A 17,585-nucleotide genomic window follows, 5' to 3' on the forward strand; every position below is an offset into this window, starting at 1 on the left:
GCAAAAAAAAAAAAAAAAAAAAAAAAAAATCTTCAGCATAACGAATTCTATTTCCTAAGCTGGAAAGAGCTTTCTGCAGAGAAATTTGGACAGTGTCTTCCTTAAACAGGTACTAAAATACAAGGAAGTACTGTGTTTTTCTTGTTCCTCTTTCTGCAAAATGTGGATAATGTTTTCAAGAATGTTGGGACATTCCTCTGGGGCTGAAAGACTGTAGGCCTGGGGTCTTCTACTCAAAATATCAGAGACTGAGTGTTGCAGACAAGGTGCTGCAAATAACATTTTGATCCTGTGAAAGAAGGCCAGATCTAACTAGATCTGACTAGCACCCTGTCCACTGTGGGCTCCAACAAGATCTGACTAGCACCCTGTCCGCTGTGGGCTCCAACAGAGAAATAGGCCAGTCAGAATATGAGGTTTGTTCCCTAAAGCTCTTCTGTGCCAATTCTCTTCCAGGAGAAAGAAATTTATCGTTGGCCTGCCAGAGAGTCTCTGAAAACCATGCTGGCTGTGGGCTGGACTGTGGAGAGGACCAAAGAGGGAGAAACTTTGGTTCAGCAACGAGAAAATGAGAAACTTCGCAGTGTGTCCCAGACTAGCCAGGTATGACAGCAGTGCCCAAAAGCCAGTGTGTAGCACATAAAACCTACAGAGAATCTGGGAAGGCTTTCTATGGAGCACTGTGGGGAACCAACTGCAATGAGTACTAGGGATTTGGAAAGATACAGCTGAAGTTGGGGTGTGGGTAGGAGTAAAAAAAAAAAAGAAAATGGTAAACCAAGTGACTTTATTCTTTTCTCCTAGGGCAACAGCTACAGCCCTGCTCCCCTTGACCTCTCAAATGTTGTACTCTCCAGGGAGCTCCAGGTCAGTGCTCGTACTTGCAGAACAGCAAAACTGCTTTCTACAACCCTTTGAGTGCAGAGCATGTTATCCCACAAAGAGTTAAAGGGAAGAGTGAGAAGGGGAGACAATGTCTACAGCACATCACTACCAAGATATGAAACCTGGGGAGGGCCATATTATGTAGCAACCCTAGGGAAAGCCTCCACCTCAACAAACTTAACCAGTCACCCAGGAAGAGGGCTAAATGCTTCTGTAACAGAAGATGACTCAATAAAAGGAAGAACCAGACAATGACTGTGTCAAAACCCAAAAATAAATAAATGAAACCACTAGAAGAAAATCCATGAAACTTGGCCCCTGCATAGAGGTGCTTGCTTGGTCCTTGTAAGTGTCCCATCCACAAGATCTTGCATACCCCACAGTGGATGTCATCAATTTCCCCCATAAGGGGGCAGACAAGGGATTGTTGCAGGAACCAGAGCTACAAAACCAAAAAAGTAAAACTAATAGCCCTAAGATGCTTTCTCCCATTCCTCCTTCCTACACACACAGATGCTGTGGCCCCTCCAGTCTGGGACACTCACTCCTCTGAGAGGCCATCACAGCCAACACACTGGACCTTCGAGAAACTTTCTTTCCAAAGCATGTCATTCTAGGTTGTTGCCACATGAGCTTTACAAAGACTAATCACATTCAAGAAACCCTATTTACATACGGCAGTTTCCACTGGGATGTGGTTATTTTTAGGTTGCTAAGTTAAAAGTATTCAGGGATTCTTGATTTTCACTTGGCCCCTCCTCTACCCTACCACATTGTCTTAGGTCAGGAGTATGATCCTGAGCTTCTGTGATGGATGGAGAGCTGCCAGCTTGCAGATTTAACTCGAAAAGTGTCTCTCTCTCGCGCGCACGCGCGCCCGCAAATGCATTAAACTGCCAAGATAATGAGTTACAAGAGAAGGACAGAATTAGAACTTGTTTGCTGTGCGTATGGGAAGCTATAAAGCTAATGAGGTGCACAGGCACAGGCTAATTAATGATGGGAGACCGTCAGTAGTGTGCTGTTAGCATTTGGCGGTGCTCTCTTCCCAAGGCTTCCTGAAATAGCCTGGCAGATATGAAGCTGTTTCTTCTTGCTTGCTTTCTCTTTGACTTGCGTCTCCTTCATGGGGCACAGGGCATGGTGGAGGTAGTGGCTGAGAACTATCACAATATCTGGGCCAAAAAGAAGAAGCTGGAACTGGAGAGCAAAGGTGAGCCTGGTTCAAAACCTGCCTGGAGGGGGATGAGCAAAGGGGTAGGAGTTGTCTTCTCCCGGAAGTGCAGAGAAAGAGCCAAATATGTTGTCATCTCTTGCCTTACTGACTCCAGGCGGTGGCAGTCACCCTCTTTTGGTACCATATGATACCTTGACTGCAAAGGAAAAATTCAAGGACCGGGAGAAGGCACAGGATCTGTTTAAATTCCTCCAAGTGAATGGCATTATAGTTTCCAGGTGAGTCATCTTTGAAGCGCTGTTAGTGGGCAGGGGCGGGGCTCTGGGGTGGCCTCTCCTTCTCCACGTATTTAACCACCCACTTATAAAGCCCATCACAATCACAAGGGCAGTAGACTCTTTTGAAGAAAAGCAGAATGAGCGCATGCCTGCATTCATAAACACTGTGCTACTGGCCAAGGCCTTTTCTTTGTTCAAGCAGTTGGAATTACAAACCGCACTATAATATATCCTCAGAGCTTTGGAATTTGGGCTGCTTCAATGTGCAGTGAGAATTTGAGGCACATGCAAAACAATAGATAGTGTGCTAAATATTTTAACACCTCCTCCCATATTTTATAGTAGTCTCAAATCTAGTTCAAAAAGTATATATCTGGAAATTTTCAGTTAAAAGTATTTTTATTTTGTTTTATTCAATTACAAAACACTAACAAGTATAACTGACAGACACAGTCTTTGCATGAAGAAAATAATTCTTATGAAATTACAACTCCCCTGGAGAGATTACACGTATCGTGATTTCCTAAGGTATTTTATTTCAAACATCTTTAAATCAAAATTATCTAGATAAATGTTTCATTTATGAGGATGATCTTGACTCTTTGAGACTTAAAGATAGGATGTGTTTTCTCACTGGCCAAATACTGCTTATTCCTTAGCAGAATGAAAAACCAGCTAATTTCTACTCTGATAGAGTCATTCCTCCAGAAAGAAATGTTTGATGAGAAGACTGCTGTTTCTGCTTTCAGTTTTTTTTAATAGAATTCTTGCCAGTGAATGTCAACAAGTAAATAAAAATCTCTACAAATATTTCTATTGTATCTCATATTTTTAAAAATTACACAACTTATTTGCCATGCTGTTGAGCAGGAAATGTCAGACAGCAGGAGACAGCCTCAAGGGAAGCATTCAAAAAAAGACTCCCATAGGCAGTTCTAATCCTGTTCTTAACACCAAGATGGGTGTGCAGTGTGATTTGCTAATAAATACCTTGCTCACAGAAATGAAAAATTCCCTTTTCTGTAACTATAAAGAACGTCAAGAAAATAGGAGGATAAAGGAGAAAGATAATTTAATTGAACAGGCATATCCAGAGTCGTTATTTAGCATGAGCCATGGGAGGCTCTTAGCTGTGTAGATGATCAAGTGAGGTCCACCACCAAGGAGATCCTAGGAGGTCCCTGGCCCAGCCTCAGATTCCCCTATATTTAGCTTCCCTCTCAATTGATGACAGCCCATCTTCAGTTGCCGAAATCCTTGACTCTTCTTTTTCACCCACCCGATATCCAATCCTTAAGGGAATCCTAATAGTTCTACCTTTAAAATATGCCCAGAAGGTCAGGGATTTGGTTCAGTGATTCTGCTGCCTGCCTTGCAAGCACAAGGGCTTGAGTTAGATCCCTGGTCCCTAAAACATAAAATAAAATGTGACCAGAAACTTGACTAGTTCTCATTCTCTTCAAGCCATCACCATCATTACTGAGGCAGCCACCTACGCTCCCTGACCTACCCTGGGCCCTGCCATGGTCAATCTTAAACATAGCAACCAGAGTGATTCTGTTGCAGTGTAAGTCACACCATGTCACTCCTCAGTTCAGATTGCCGGGTAGCTTCCCATCTCAATCAGGGCAAAAGCAAATTCTACAGAAGGCCCAAAATGATTGATTCCACTGCCTACCCCACCCCACTCTGACGGCTTGCTCACTTGCCCTTCACTCACACTGGCTTTTCTTCCACATTCATTCCACACAGCACACATGCCCCCTCCTCAGGACCTTTGCACAGCCTGCTCCCTGTGCCTGGAAAGCTCCTTCTCAGACATCCATATGGCTCTCCTCCTTCAAGCCTTCGCTCTAATGTCAGTTTCCCAGTGAGACCAGTCCTTAATTACCTCTTAACACATCTCTGAACCTTCACTCTTTCACTCCCCAACCGTTCATCCTGCTGTCATTTTTACTTTTGTTCACATAACTTACTAACTTCTCTCATCCATGTAAGAAATATTCTTACTGTTGATAGCAGTGAGTGCCACAAAAGCAGGGATTTGTGGTTTTTTCTCAGACTTATCCGCAGCTGGGAGTTTGTTACATGAATAACAAAGATTGTTCTGAGAATGATTATAACATGGGTATTGCATGCTTAGCAGTTAGTTTCACATGTCAGGGGAAATCAGTCACATACCGGGTCATGTCACTAAGCCAGAATGGCCATGAACAGGGTGGGAGGGGTGACACACCAGTCACATGATTGTCTCTGTTACTTCCTGGGGCTCCCCCTTTTCCAACTTAGAGGTATGAAGGGTATGGAGATGGATTCCTCCTCGATGGAAAAGAGGTTTGCCTACAAATTTTTGAAGAAGATCCTGAAATATGTTGATGCTGCTCAAGAATTTATTGCTCACTTGGGTAAGTATCACCGAGAAATATAAAAAAAAGAATTTGATGTTCCTTTTTCCAAGAACAATCCTTTCATACTAAAGCTGTTCATAGTTTATTCAGACATGATGGAGGGAGGGCTGAGATTTGTTTTCTCCACTTAGGAAAAGTCAATTTAGCTTTTGGCTTTCCCGTTGAACTTAATCAGCCGTTTGTTTATACAGCTTATCCTATTAACTTTCCCATTGTTTCACTTTATGACTGTGGACAGAAGACAGCCTCTCTGGGCTGCTTCCTAACCAATGAACTAGAGGAGACAGTGGAAGGGCTGAGAGAATTGACACGAGAAATAACCAACCGGCACATTTCTGAACTATCTTTTGTGAAATCATATAGGCTCATTTGTGACCTTCAGAAAAGCTACTGTTTCCAAAAGTCTTTGATTTTGTTCAGTTGTCTGACTCTGGCCAACCTCGTGTTACCTGTGTCTTTGTAGAAGCCATTGTCAGCAGTGGAAAAACTGAAAAGTCTCCACATGACCAAGAGATCAAATTCTTTGCTAAAGTAAGTGACTCTTCGTTTAACCACATTCTTCCTTCGTAGGGCCTTTGCTATTTAAGGTATAAGTTAAACTGATCCATCAAAGACATCTAAAGCTCTGATGGTTTCAATGATTTCTTTATTGTAGAAAAGACCTCAGCTAGGTAGGGATTCCAAGGAGCTTGGCCTCTTGCCCGGTTCCATACCATCCCCCAAGGACTCAAGTTCTTCCTCCCTTGTTCCTCCCTGACCTCCAGAGGTGTGGTTCATGTCAGTGTTATCCAAACATGCTTATGAGTGCCACATCTAGAAGAAACAGGAAAGGGGCGGGTGTGCTGCTTTTCTAAAATTCCACCCCAGTGTCTAGAACATAGTTATTTGGGCTTCAGCTACCTAATGTGGAGACAGAGTAATGCATTCTCTTGCTAGCTAGCCCTCTGTCTAGCTAAAAATCCAGGGAGTTTTATTGCTAAGAGGGAATGGGCTGGGGTACCAGTGAGTCTTGTACTCCATATAACCTTGATCAGAGGGCTAATGACTTAGAAGGCGTGCAGTAGCCCTGCTGTGAGAGACACAGACAGATACCTGTGCCTCGTGATGCTAGGCTGCACCTGGAGTGCACCTGTGGCTGCCAGGCCCAATAAGCCACATGTGCTTGCAAGTCTCCCCTGGGCCTCCCCTAGAAATGCTGACTCACAACAGCTCATGGGCTCTCAGCAATGGCATGCTCTTTTCAGATATCACCAGGGCCTCTGGTTTGAGGCATAGGAGAAAAAAAAAGAATGAAAACTGGCATTCAAAAAATAGACCTTCGTGAAATTCTAGAACCAGTACTGAGAGGGATGCTAACTGGGAATGAACTCTTTAGCAGGGACCAGCAGCAGGGTTCTGGCCAGCTTCCTAAAAGATGACACGTGCTGGTTTTCCAGGTCCTCCTCCCACTAGTTGACCAGTACTTCACCAATCACCGCCTCTACTTTCTGTCATCTCCTCTGAAGCCCCTCAGTAGCAGTGGTTATGCCTCTCACAAGGAGAAAGAAATGGTGGCCAGGTGAGTCTACAAAACTGAGAGAAGGTCACTGAGTTAGCGTTGAGTTACTGAGATAACCAGCACAATAATCACTATGTGAGATAATCTGTGAAAGGACAAATCTTTGACTCACACTTCTGGCATTTCAAGTTTAAGGCCCATTGCCTTGGACCTCCACAGAGGGTGCTGGATGGTTGGTGGTGAGGAGTCAACACTTACCTTAGGGACAGAAAGCAAAAGAGGAAAAAGGCACCGAAGTCCCACCATCTCCTTCAAGGGCATGCCCCATTGGCCTAAGGCCTCTCGCTAGGCCCCACCTCCTGCAGGTTGTCCTGCCTTCCAGCAGCACTCTGGAGACTTTTGGGGAACAGTTAACCAAATATAGCATTCACAGTGTTCCATGGGATTTACTTAAGACGGCAGATGCCTGGGGACTAAATGGCAAGACTTTTGAAGAAATGAAGCATAGCCTGATGGTTGGTTGTTTAAAAGTTTGGTTATCATCTTCATTTGGAAAGAAATTATATTCATAACTGTTGGTATAATTTGAGCAACTAAGAGAAGCACACTGTTGGGGGTATCAGTAGGTCCTGGGAAAGATTTACATACTCAGGTCAACCTGTGTCCTGAAACGACATTCAGAAGAACGCAAAGATCATTCCGAAGCCCCAGAAAATCAAATGCACAGTGAGATGAAATCGGTAGACCCTGCTTTTAGTTCCATTCTTACAAACTTTACGGTTAAAAATGTTTCCAAATGAATGGATTTTCACAAGACCTGGTGTAGATGATCTGAGATGTGAAATGTACAACAACATAATTCAATCGAAATTCCTAACAGAAAAAAAAAATGTTTTCTTGGAAAGCCTCAGCCTCCCTCTTCATTCCTATAGACATAGCATGCACACACCTTAACAGGGAAAAGAGCAGCTCAGGTCCTTCATGACCAAATTAAGAGGTGATGCCATCATGCCTGGTTCCTTTTGTGTTGGATCAGAGGAAGATGGCTGATATTTCTAAATAGCAAAGCATTAAAGGCTCAAATGAAGGTCTGTGAACTCTCTCCCTAGCGTACACCAGCCATTCATGGGAAGACCTGCAACTTTAGGAGTTAGCCAACATTTGCTAAATGCTTAGTATGGCTAGGCACCGAGCTTAATTCATATGCAAGAGTTACTACTCATTTTGTGAAATCTCACATTTTACATTCAAACTGTTACCTGCCTACTCTGATCTCCATTTCACAAATGAAGAAACTGATTCAGTCAGGTTCACTCCAGTGTCCAGAGTAACCCAACCCAGTGAGGACAAGAATAAAAGCCTCATTCCTATTATCCACACTGCATGTTATTTATTCTCTACCATAATCACTTATTCTTACTTAAGGCAGGAGAAACCCTATGCTATCAAAATGTCACACCCTTAGAATCAAATACTGACCAAAGATCTACACATTTTCAGGATGCAGGCTTGTGTTTTGTAAGAAGCTGGGGAAACGAGGGCAAGATGATATATCCAGATAATCCAACCGAGGCCAGGTGTGTCTGTTCCCTTCATCCATTTTTCTTAGACTATTAATTCATGGAAATGTAACATTTGTTCAACTATGCATCATTTGGCATGGCTGGAATACAACCTGGAGTTTATCAGCCTTGCAAATAGCATTCATATCCATCAGAGTGCTTGCTGTCCTCCCACAGACGCAGCGGTGTTTGCACTGAATGTGCTTGAGTCGCCAGACTCTTCTTCACCTCCTTTATGCTTGCCACACCTCTTTTGCCTCTGGTGCTGTTCAGCTTGAGATCCCAGACCATCTCCCTTGGAATCCTTTTACTTTATCACTTTGGAACTCTGAGATGGGCAAGAGGTGCCCAGGAACTCTGGCGCTTTGTAACTGTGGGCTAAGGCAGTGCTTCTGCTTAAATCGTGGGCACTGTAGAAGACAAGAGCCTCAGGAAATTTGAGGTCCTGGCCTTGGCACAGAGAAAGCTCTTCTGACAGTGAGGAGAGCCATGTCGGCAGTAGAATCAAATAACCCAACCATGTGCTTTAATTAGAAAAACTTCTTTTAAATAATTTATACAGAACATGTATCCATTCACTTTGAAGCCAGAACTGAGTTTCTCCTCCCTGGATTGAGAAAACTAGGAGAGGCCTTTATTACAGGTGAGAGAGCTGGTGCAAAGCAGAGAGTAGTGAGGGGCTTCCCTTGAGACAGCCTCGTTATTCGTGGCAGAGTGCAGAACCCAGAGCATCAGCAACACAGGTCTCACTCTTTAATGCTGCTGTTCCCCTCCTCCAGCTCCATGAGTGCACATCAAATAAGGAGCAGCTCACATTTAATTTCACACCAGCTGGCTGCCAAATTTCTTTTAACTTATTATGAGTTCTCTTGATGCCCTAGGCCAGGGGTTCCAACTTATTTTCACTTTAAAAAAAATAATAATAATAACTAACCACGGAGACTTTGGCTATAATTTTACAGTAGGCAGCCCAGAAAAACCCAGGGCAGGGATTGAAAACCATTCAAAGGTGAGCAAGTTTCATCCCTACCAACCTCTGGGATGTGTTTTGTCTCTGTTTGAGCTGTCCTGTAGAAGACTTCTGTCCTGTTTGAGGCAAGGAGCCCCATGCAAGTTGTGAAGGAGAGACTGGCTACAACTTCAGCTCAATCTCTTCATGGAACCCCATGATCTGTACAGGTGTTTTTTTGTTTTTGTTTTCCTTTCTTTCCCACTTTCTGTTCCATGGATGCCTGAAAAGTTTACAGAGTTCTCATCTCTCCATATTCCGAGTACTCACTCCAGGAGAGCAGCAGTAACACAGACGACATAATGGCCGCAGTGCCCTAGATAGGGTCCATCTGCAGCACGTTCAGAAACATTTACAGGGCTCCCTTCTGACTGCACAAGGCCCTCTCTTAGGCACTGTGGGATGTCAAGCAATGATCCATAGTTACACATTGAAGTGGTTTTACAGTGGAAAATAGGAGTAAAAGCGTGGAGACACTTGTGGAAACACAAAACCAGACCACCTAGGCTTTCCATGTTTCCAAGGACCCAAATCAGACAACAACCCAGTCGGGCCTGTAGACCAATAGGAGATGACAGTGAAAATACATTTCTTAAAACATTGCTTGGTTTCGTTTTTGGTTTTGCTTAACACAATCTCACTGCCTACTCTCACCTATAACATTTTTCTAATTTCAATATGTTTCTCATGTCCTGACTAAAGACAGCCTCACACCCTTCTTGAAGGCTGCAAAATGGTTTGCAATCCATTGCAACGTGGAAAAAAAAGTATGCTTTCTTTCAGAACCATTTATTCCTGAATGGCAAGCAAATGAACATCTCAACATGTGGTATCTATAGTAAAAGATAGCTTGCATGGGTTCACTGCAAAATACTGTAACTACTACAGAGGGGTTGTTTTCAGTAAGTGCAGAGCTGCCTGAAAGTTACTTTTGGTAATTCTCCAGCAATCGTGTAAACCACACATTTTCTTGCGCATGGTCCAAAGGACTCTTCAAGAAGAACACGGTCCATCTGTGCTCTGTGATTTACAGTGTGGAGATTGGGGGGATACAAATTGCTCTTTGAATCTCTGTGACTTTCTGAATTGCATTATTTTCTGCTTTAGCCTGTTCTGCAAACTCGCTGCTCTTGTTAGACACAGGATTTCCCTCTTTGGTAAGTGAAAAGTGTTGCTAAAGGCTGACTCCTTCCTGGAATTATCCTGAACTTTCATTTTGCCATGATTTGTGGCTCCCCCATACAGCCTGAGCCTTGGGACTAAGGTGTCACCTAAATTCACCATAGAAAATTGGTCTGAAGCATGATAAATGACCTCTCTCCCCTGCTAACAGCTCAAATTTTCCACTCCAGTAAATGTTTTAAGCTCTGCCTCTGGCATCCATCATGAAGCAGAGGCTGTGTCAGGCTGGAGGTAAATGTCTCTGGACACAGGCCTGGCACTGCGTGTTGGTTGATTATGCTGGGCTGTGGCTTATGCGTATTGAGAAGACTACGTTCAGAAGATAGGCTGAGTGGCTTGGAGAGTCACAGGTGATATTCTTTATTCTAGGGAGTGATTCTGCTACAATGGTGAGCTGTCTTCACATCTTAGCTCAGACCCTTGACACAAGGTAAGTCAGCCAGTTAACTTCTACTGCTTCTCAAAATGCCCTCTCTGGCGCCCTCTGTGGGGCAAAGATGAATCTGACCCTGAAAGTTGGCACCGTCTCTTTCTTACTCCCACTGTCTGCTCTTAACCTCTCTTACCAAGAAGTTTACCTTCTAGAAGATAGGATATATGATGTGGCACAGTGCCGATCTGTGTTTCACTGGCCACAAAAAGGAAGAACTTTCTGGTGGGTGGTGAGGCCATAAGCATCCCGAGAGAGATGAACATTATTACTCTGGATTCAGCACACCAAGGAAGGAGATATGGGGAGATCTGGTGCCAGAAAGGTTAGGGGTGGGGGGACCGCTGAGCAGGGAAGGAAGTCTTACAAAACCATGTGAATTCTGATAATATTAGCATAGATGATATTTTTAAAGAAAAAAAATGATAGGCAGCTTTTCTTTACACATATAAATAGAAATATATAATATTTAAATTATATATGCCTATTACTAAGGCCTATTAATTTACCAGGATGTATGGCTTCAGTGTGGTATTTTCTTACATGCATATACTTTGATCTTATCTACCCCCTTCATCCTTATTTATCCTCCTGTCCCACATTCCCCTGTTCTCTTCCTCTTGTCTAATAACCGTCTCCCTTCTGCTTCATGCATATATATATATGGAGTCCACATATTAGGGAAGACATGAAATACTTTACTTATTTCATTTAACATGATGATCTCCATCCATTTTCCCACAAATGACATAATTTTGTTCTTTTTCACAGCTAAGTGATACTCCACTGTGTGTGTGTGTGTGTGTGTGTGTATACACACCATGTTTTCTTTATTCATTTGATGATGGCATATAGGCTAATTCCATATCTTGGCTATTGGGAATTGTGCTGTAACAAACATGGACATTCATATATCCCTATGGTATGCTGATTTTGATTCCTTTGGTACATACCAAGGAGTTGTATAGCTGCGTCATATGGTAAATCTATCTTTAATTTTTTGAGAAACTTCCATACTGATTGAAAGAGAGCTTTAAGAGACACATCAAGAAAGGTTCTTGCCAAAGTTGGGAGGTGATATGTCCTGAGATCCAGTACAGAAGAAAGCCACCAACCCAGAATTAAAATTCACAAGAAATCTGATGGCCATTTTTAAGAGAGGGTAAGGAAAAATTAAAAGGGACATTATAGTTTTTGAGGGAAACAAACAAGCTATGGTGACATCAAGATAGACTAAGTCAGTGATGGTGAATCTTTTAGGCACCAAATGCCCAAACTTCAACCCAAACACTGCAGTTAAACATGAGTATTTGATGCTCAGCTGCTGGGGCAACTTGGCATGTGCCAACAGGGAGAGGTCCATATTCCCATTGCAGCAGGCATGGCATAGGGTTGCCACCACAGGACTGAGTCATCCCAAGCAACCAAAGTCCCTTATAATTAGGATGAGGACTTTCTTAACCCAAGGAACATGCAGAGAGGCTTAGAGGGAGCCCAGGTTATTTTTTCTAATGATAGTGTTTCAAAATGATTCCTGATGGGGCCAGGGATTTAGCTCAGTGGTTCTGCCACCTGCCTCACAAGCACAAGGACCCCAGGTCGATCCCCGGTACCAAAAAAAAACTAATAATAATAATTCCTGATAAAACCTATGACTAGAAAATTGGGATGAAAGCCTAAGAGTACTTACAAAATAGGAGCAAGCCTCACTTGTTTTTGTTGGCCTCACTGGTTGGATGATTACCAGGAAAGTGCTGTAGATAGAAAGCATCTGTCCTTGAAGAAGGTCATCTGTCATGACCTTCTGAATAAGATGTAGAGATAGGGAAAATTATAGGTCACTTGTAGGTTTTTGTTCTAATCCTAAATTTTACAAAATAACTGTTGAGGGATGAACTCAGATGTTCATAGCTAATCTCCTTTCTCACAGGCCACATTTCAACATCCTTCCCAAACCCCCCACTTAATTAAGCTATCCCCCACCACCACCAGGGTTCAAACTCAGAACCCTGTGTTTGCGAGGCAGGTGTGGCACCACTAACCTAAATCCTCCTCCCTGAGCTATTTTTGAAGTTGTCTGTCCCTTTTCTCTCCCCTCATCCAACCTAGGACCACACCACAAACTACAAGAAGACTAAGATACAGTCAACTTATTTCCTCTCTCTCCCTCCGCCTAGGTTTTGTATTAGAAATGATCATTTCCATTTGTCTTTATTAAAGTTGTTACAAGAAAAGCTTTCCTGTACACCTTTCTTACAGGTATTTGCCATCACCAGCTGTGACACTGGCTAGATAGCAGGTGACAGTATTGTTCTCTCCGTGTCCTGACAATTAGCAGTGAATCATCCCTCAGATGAGTGCACCATCCAGGTGTCAACCCCCTGGGGCTGTGTGGTCCTGGATGTTCATGCTCTCTCTGTCCTTCCTGACTCGGGTGACTGGGATGTCAAAGCCTGCCCCAGTTGCCCTGTGAGTCACCAGCAGCGGAGGTCACACTTCTGCTTCTCAGCCCTGTTTGTTTGCAGGACAGTCATGAAGTCGGGCTCGGAGTTGGTGAAGGCTGGGTTGCGAGGATTCTTTGAAAATGCCGCAGAAGATTTAGAGAAGACTTCAGAAAACCTGAAGCTTGGGAAGTTTACCCATTCCAGAACGCAGATCAAAGGGGTTTCCCAGAATATCAATTATACCACAGTGGCTCTGCTCCCCATCCTGACGTCCATCTTCGAGCATGTCGCTCAGCATCAGTTTGGGGTGGATCTACTCTGTGAGTCCTATTGCTGTTTGTCCTAGATGTCTGCACCACAAACGGGATGTACAGGACCTGTTCGCTTCTGTTGCTCTTGAAGTCAGAGTAGAGAGAGCATTATTATATATTTGTAATTCTTAGATTTTTAAAAAAATAAGTAATGTATTCTTGGAGACTATGTCCCTTAATTAAGTGTATAAGACTTTTACACTTTCATTCTGGACTAGCACTTGCCACCCACTAGTGTAGCTCTCAGCTACTGTGTTTCCTCTTCACTTGAAAAGGTTGAAAGGCTATACTTTCAGGGATCGTTTCTATAGTTGGTGAAAAGGTTGAGTAAGACAGCATGAGGTGTACATTTGCTCCCAGGGTTTTTCAGACACTGTTTTTTCCCATGAAGGAGCCTTAATTTATTCATTGGTACCAGAAGCAAAGGAAAAACACTAGCGCTTCGTTATCTTAGGCTGCAGATGAAGACCAAAGCCAGCTGGTTTTACCCTAGTTAGCAGTTAGCCCCATGTGCAGCCCCAGCCCCTTCTGCCTTGCAGATTTCCTGTCACTAAGCTTCAGTTTTACACTGTACATGTTGGCATGTGATTTAATTTCGCCAGTTGTCAATAGCTAAAGCTGCATTGCTCACATCCTTGAGCAGCTGAAAAGCAGTTACTGCCTTTGGTGTGAGTTTTGTGTCATGGGGTCAGTATAATTCCTTGGTTGAGTAATGAAACATTAAATTGGTTTGATAGTGTTAAAGTAGTCGTAGCCTGGGTTTGAACTTTAAATGTGGGTCAGGACACGTCGCCTGTAGAACGTGCCGTTCCCTCAGAAACATGGCCAAATCATAGTACAGTTGAATTTCCTTTTGCAAAGTACCCAGCAGTGAATTTGATGTGGGAAAATTTGAGGAATATGTTCTAGATCTGAGGAAGGTAGGGCTATCGTACACATCTTCCTAGGAAAGAAGCAGAAGACTCATTTGAACTTTAGGTTTTCCGTATTTTTCCTTCCAAAGGAAGAAAATGTTGCATTTGATAAAACTTGACTACAGTGGTCTCCCTCTATTGGGAAAAAGGAATCCCATTAAAGAAGACCCCATTGGCTGAAGCGTGCCTTTCACTATGATTGAGCCTCATTAAAAGCCGATGGTGCAACTGGGGTGGCCCAGTGATTGGTGTTTTCCTATCAGTGTTTTCCCTCTTAGTTCACTAGCTACCATAGCAAACTAGGATCTGGGTAAAGGGGGCTATGTTTTTGTTTTTAAAGAAAGGGACAGAGAAGAAGAGGGAGAGGGGAAAGGGAAGGGGACAGGAAAGGAGAGGAAGAAATGGGGAGAGGGAGAGAAAAAGATCTTTTGCTCAAGGCTGATGCCTGTATGGTTTTTTCCTCCATGGATCTTCCCATGTGCAAAAGGAGCTGGGGTTGATTGGTGATAATGACATCTCTTCTTCATTTCAGTGAGCGACGTGCAGATTTCGTGCTACCATATACTGTGCAGCCTTTACTCCCTCGGGACAGGAAAAAACATCTATGTTGAAAGGTAAGTAGTGAACAAAAGAGGTTAACATATTCAATCTGAGAAAATTTATATCTACTTTAAAAAAAAAAACACTTAACATCTTTTCAATCCAGCAAAACCAAAATCTTCACTGGTCTAGAGCAATAGTTTTGAGGCAAGGTTATGGAACGTTCATGGCAATATAAAGAAATGGCGGGTGAAGGGAGGGCAGGGGAATGGGGAAAAACAAGAACCAAGACATATCGTATAAAGGTACAAGATCCCAGTGATGAATGGAACTGTATTGTTTTAAATGTACCAATAAACTTAATGGGGAAAAAAATAAAGACGTGGGAAGAAGCTCTTGAGATGGATGATTTCTGTGGAGAGAGCTGGTAGATGCATGTGGCTGGAGGCAAAGTGTATGCTAGTAACCAAAAACATGTTGAAGATGTGCTGTCTCTTCATGATCACAGCTTCTAAATCACTTCCAGAGCTCCTGTGATCAGAGCTTACTGGGACAGTTTTGTTAGTGTCTAATGTGTTTCTGTGTGATTCCACCCCAGACCTTTGCCGTTCTTGGCCGTCAGATTAGCCATCGTTTTAAACAAGTGCAGAAATGCTCTTCGATATCTTAAATCTGAACAAGCTTATTTTCAGGGGTGTTAGGGTTCCCGCTTTGTCTCTCTAATCTGCCTCTCACAGTAGAGGCCTTGGTGACCCCTTGCTTTCAGCATCAAATGCTATGTATTGTGGTGTTCTGTTTAAATCCAGAGATGAGATTAGAAGGATAAGCACAGTATTAACCAATCTCTAGACTTAGTCTTATTCTTGGAAGATTTTTTTTCCTATTTACCCTTTCAAACAAGCAAGTTTGAAGGAATTTAATCTGTGCTTTGAAATACTTAATCTATATATTCCTTGGTATCTACTTGTTGTGTGTTCCTGAGGAGGTCCCTGAAGCCCAAATAAGGAATTTAGCCCACCCTTTTGTAGAGTAAATTTGCCAGTCCACTGAATCCCATCACAGAAAAAGTATTTTCAGGATGGGTCAGTAAGAGACATGGGAAGAGTTTATTAGGCAGAGATTTTGGCAGGCACTCAAGAGTGGGTGGGGGGCACTCAGAGAAATGAGACGCATTGTTTTCTGAAACAGGAAACGTTTATGCTACTCTTGAAGGGGTAGAAAGCCCAGGAAAAGGTGGCTCACCCCCTGCAAGGGTACTAGGCCATTCTACAGGTATGTGTGGTTGTGGGGTTTTTTTTGTTTTGTTTTGTTTTGTTTGTCTTTGAAAATAAACAAAAAATCCTACAAATTTAAACAGTCTTCGGATTCTCTCTACCTGCTCCTTTGTCTTAGGATCAGGCTCTTGCTTTTTGCTTTCTCCATTAAATTTATGGACTTTCATAGTTCTTAAGGAATTTGGGGTGTGGTGGGTCAGATAAGGAAAGAGCCTAATTTTAAGCAGAAGAATGTTGATGGATGGACTTGGGTAACTTAGGCTGTAGCCCAAAAGTTGTAGTCTTCTTAAAAGTACAATTTTTAGTTATGATTTCCATGTGTATGTATCTTCTACCTATCTTCTTATTTCTTCTACCTCATTGCCTATATTTATGATGCTTTCATCAAACAGTAAGCACCCATTTGATGACAAAACTTATAAAAATTCAAATTGCATTTAAGTCCTTGGATATTTTGGAACATTGTCCTTTAGCTTTTGTGCACAAACAACATCATGGTATAAAATCCTTGAGTTATCATTTTCTCTCCTCTAGTGCATATAGATATGCTTTCTTTGTAGTTTGATGAGGTAAGTTCCCTAGACCAGGGGCTTTACTCTACTCGCACACAACGTTGCAGTCGGGGGGAGAACTGTCCCTTCACGGGGTGCTTTAGTCTCGGAGCACATTGGCTCTGCTGTGATCTGTCCACACAGCTGATGATTCTGTACCAGTCATCTCTGCTTCTGTTCAGTGCTTCATATACCCTTTTACTCCTCGGAGTTCGATGTTCCTTTATTCGGGAAATTTGCATTTTATTACACAGTTTGTGTTAGCTTTGTGTAACAGTAATAAAATATCTGAGATAATCAACCTATAACTGGGAAGGATTTATTCTGGCTCCATTTTGGAGATTTCGGTCCATGGGCCCTGGGGCTCATTGCTTTTGGATCTGTGGTGAGGATCATGGTGAAGAGGACGTGGTGGAGCAAGCTGCTCACCTCATGGTGGCTGGGAATGAGACAGAGAGAGAGAGAGAGAGTGGCAGACAGACAGAGGCAAAGAGGGGCCTATTTCCCATATCAACAGCACACACCCAGAAACCTAAAAACCTCCCACTCAGCTCTACCTCTTCAAGATCCCACCAACTCCCAATAGCTGGGACCAAGCCTTTAACACACAGGCCTTTGAAAGACTTTTCAAATCCAAACTTTACCATGGTTGGGTTTATGTTTGGTTTGGGGGGGCAGTTCTTTTCTTCACTTTTGTTCAGAAGAGCAATTTTGTATCAACCTTTTCCTTAATCTTCCACATCTCTTTCTTACTCATTTGCTGAATTCATTAATTCTAGAAGCTTTTTGGTGGAATTGTCTGGGTCTTCTATGTAGATGACCATGTGTTGAGGTCTCCTTCTAGAGGAGGGGACTCAGGGAGACGACCACGGACACAATGAATGACCAAAAGCTGATGGCTAATGGCAAAGTTTATTTCTCACCCAGGGTCTTTATAGTACAGTTTCAAGACCACACATAAAAGCATGATCACAGTGGTTTGATGATTAACAGCAGTTACGAGCAGTGATTAACAGCATTGATGAGCAGATCACATTGTTCAAACTAAAGACATAATATCTAGATAAAGCAACATCTGTTTATGACTAAAAGGGAATGTAAACTGGAAATAGGAATAAAGAA

At 42.8% G+C, this 17,585-nt stretch overlaps 1 protein-coding gene across 1 annotated transcript in view; it reads left to right on the forward strand.

Annotated features, from left to right (window-relative positions):
* Positions 1-17,585, forward strand: part of Ryr3 (ryanodine receptor 3) — a 376,321-nt gene that overhangs the window by 273,647 nt on the left and 85,089 nt on the right. Inside the window, exons 57-67 of the mRNA XM_033765294.1 lie at positions 457-603; positions 805-867; positions 2,023-2,098; positions 2,217-2,340; positions 4,630-4,745; positions 5,212-5,279; positions 6,185-6,306; positions 9,925-9,974; positions 10,369-10,429; positions 12,955-13,193; positions 14,631-14,712. Coding sequence (XP_033621185.1) covers positions 457-603; positions 805-867; positions 2,023-2,098; positions 2,217-2,340; positions 4,630-4,745; positions 5,212-5,279; positions 6,185-6,306; positions 9,925-9,974; positions 10,369-10,429; positions 12,955-13,193; positions 14,631-14,712 — 1,148 coding nt within the window. The remainder of the gene's footprint in view (positions 1-456; positions 604-804; positions 868-2,022; positions 2,099-2,216; positions 2,341-4,629; positions 4,746-5,211; positions 5,280-6,184; positions 6,307-9,924; positions 9,975-10,368; positions 10,430-12,954; positions 13,194-14,630; positions 14,713-17,585) is intronic.

The sequence above is a fragment of the Fukomys damarensis genome, unplaced genomic scaffold (genome assembly GCF_012274545.1).
Source record: "Fukomys damarensis isolate Sample0158 unplaced genomic scaffold, DMR_v1.0_HiC HiC_scaffold_17, whole genome shotgun sequence".
NCBI classification, from domain to species: Eukaryota; Metazoa; Chordata; class Mammalia; order Rodentia; family Bathyergidae; genus Fukomys; species Fukomys damarensis.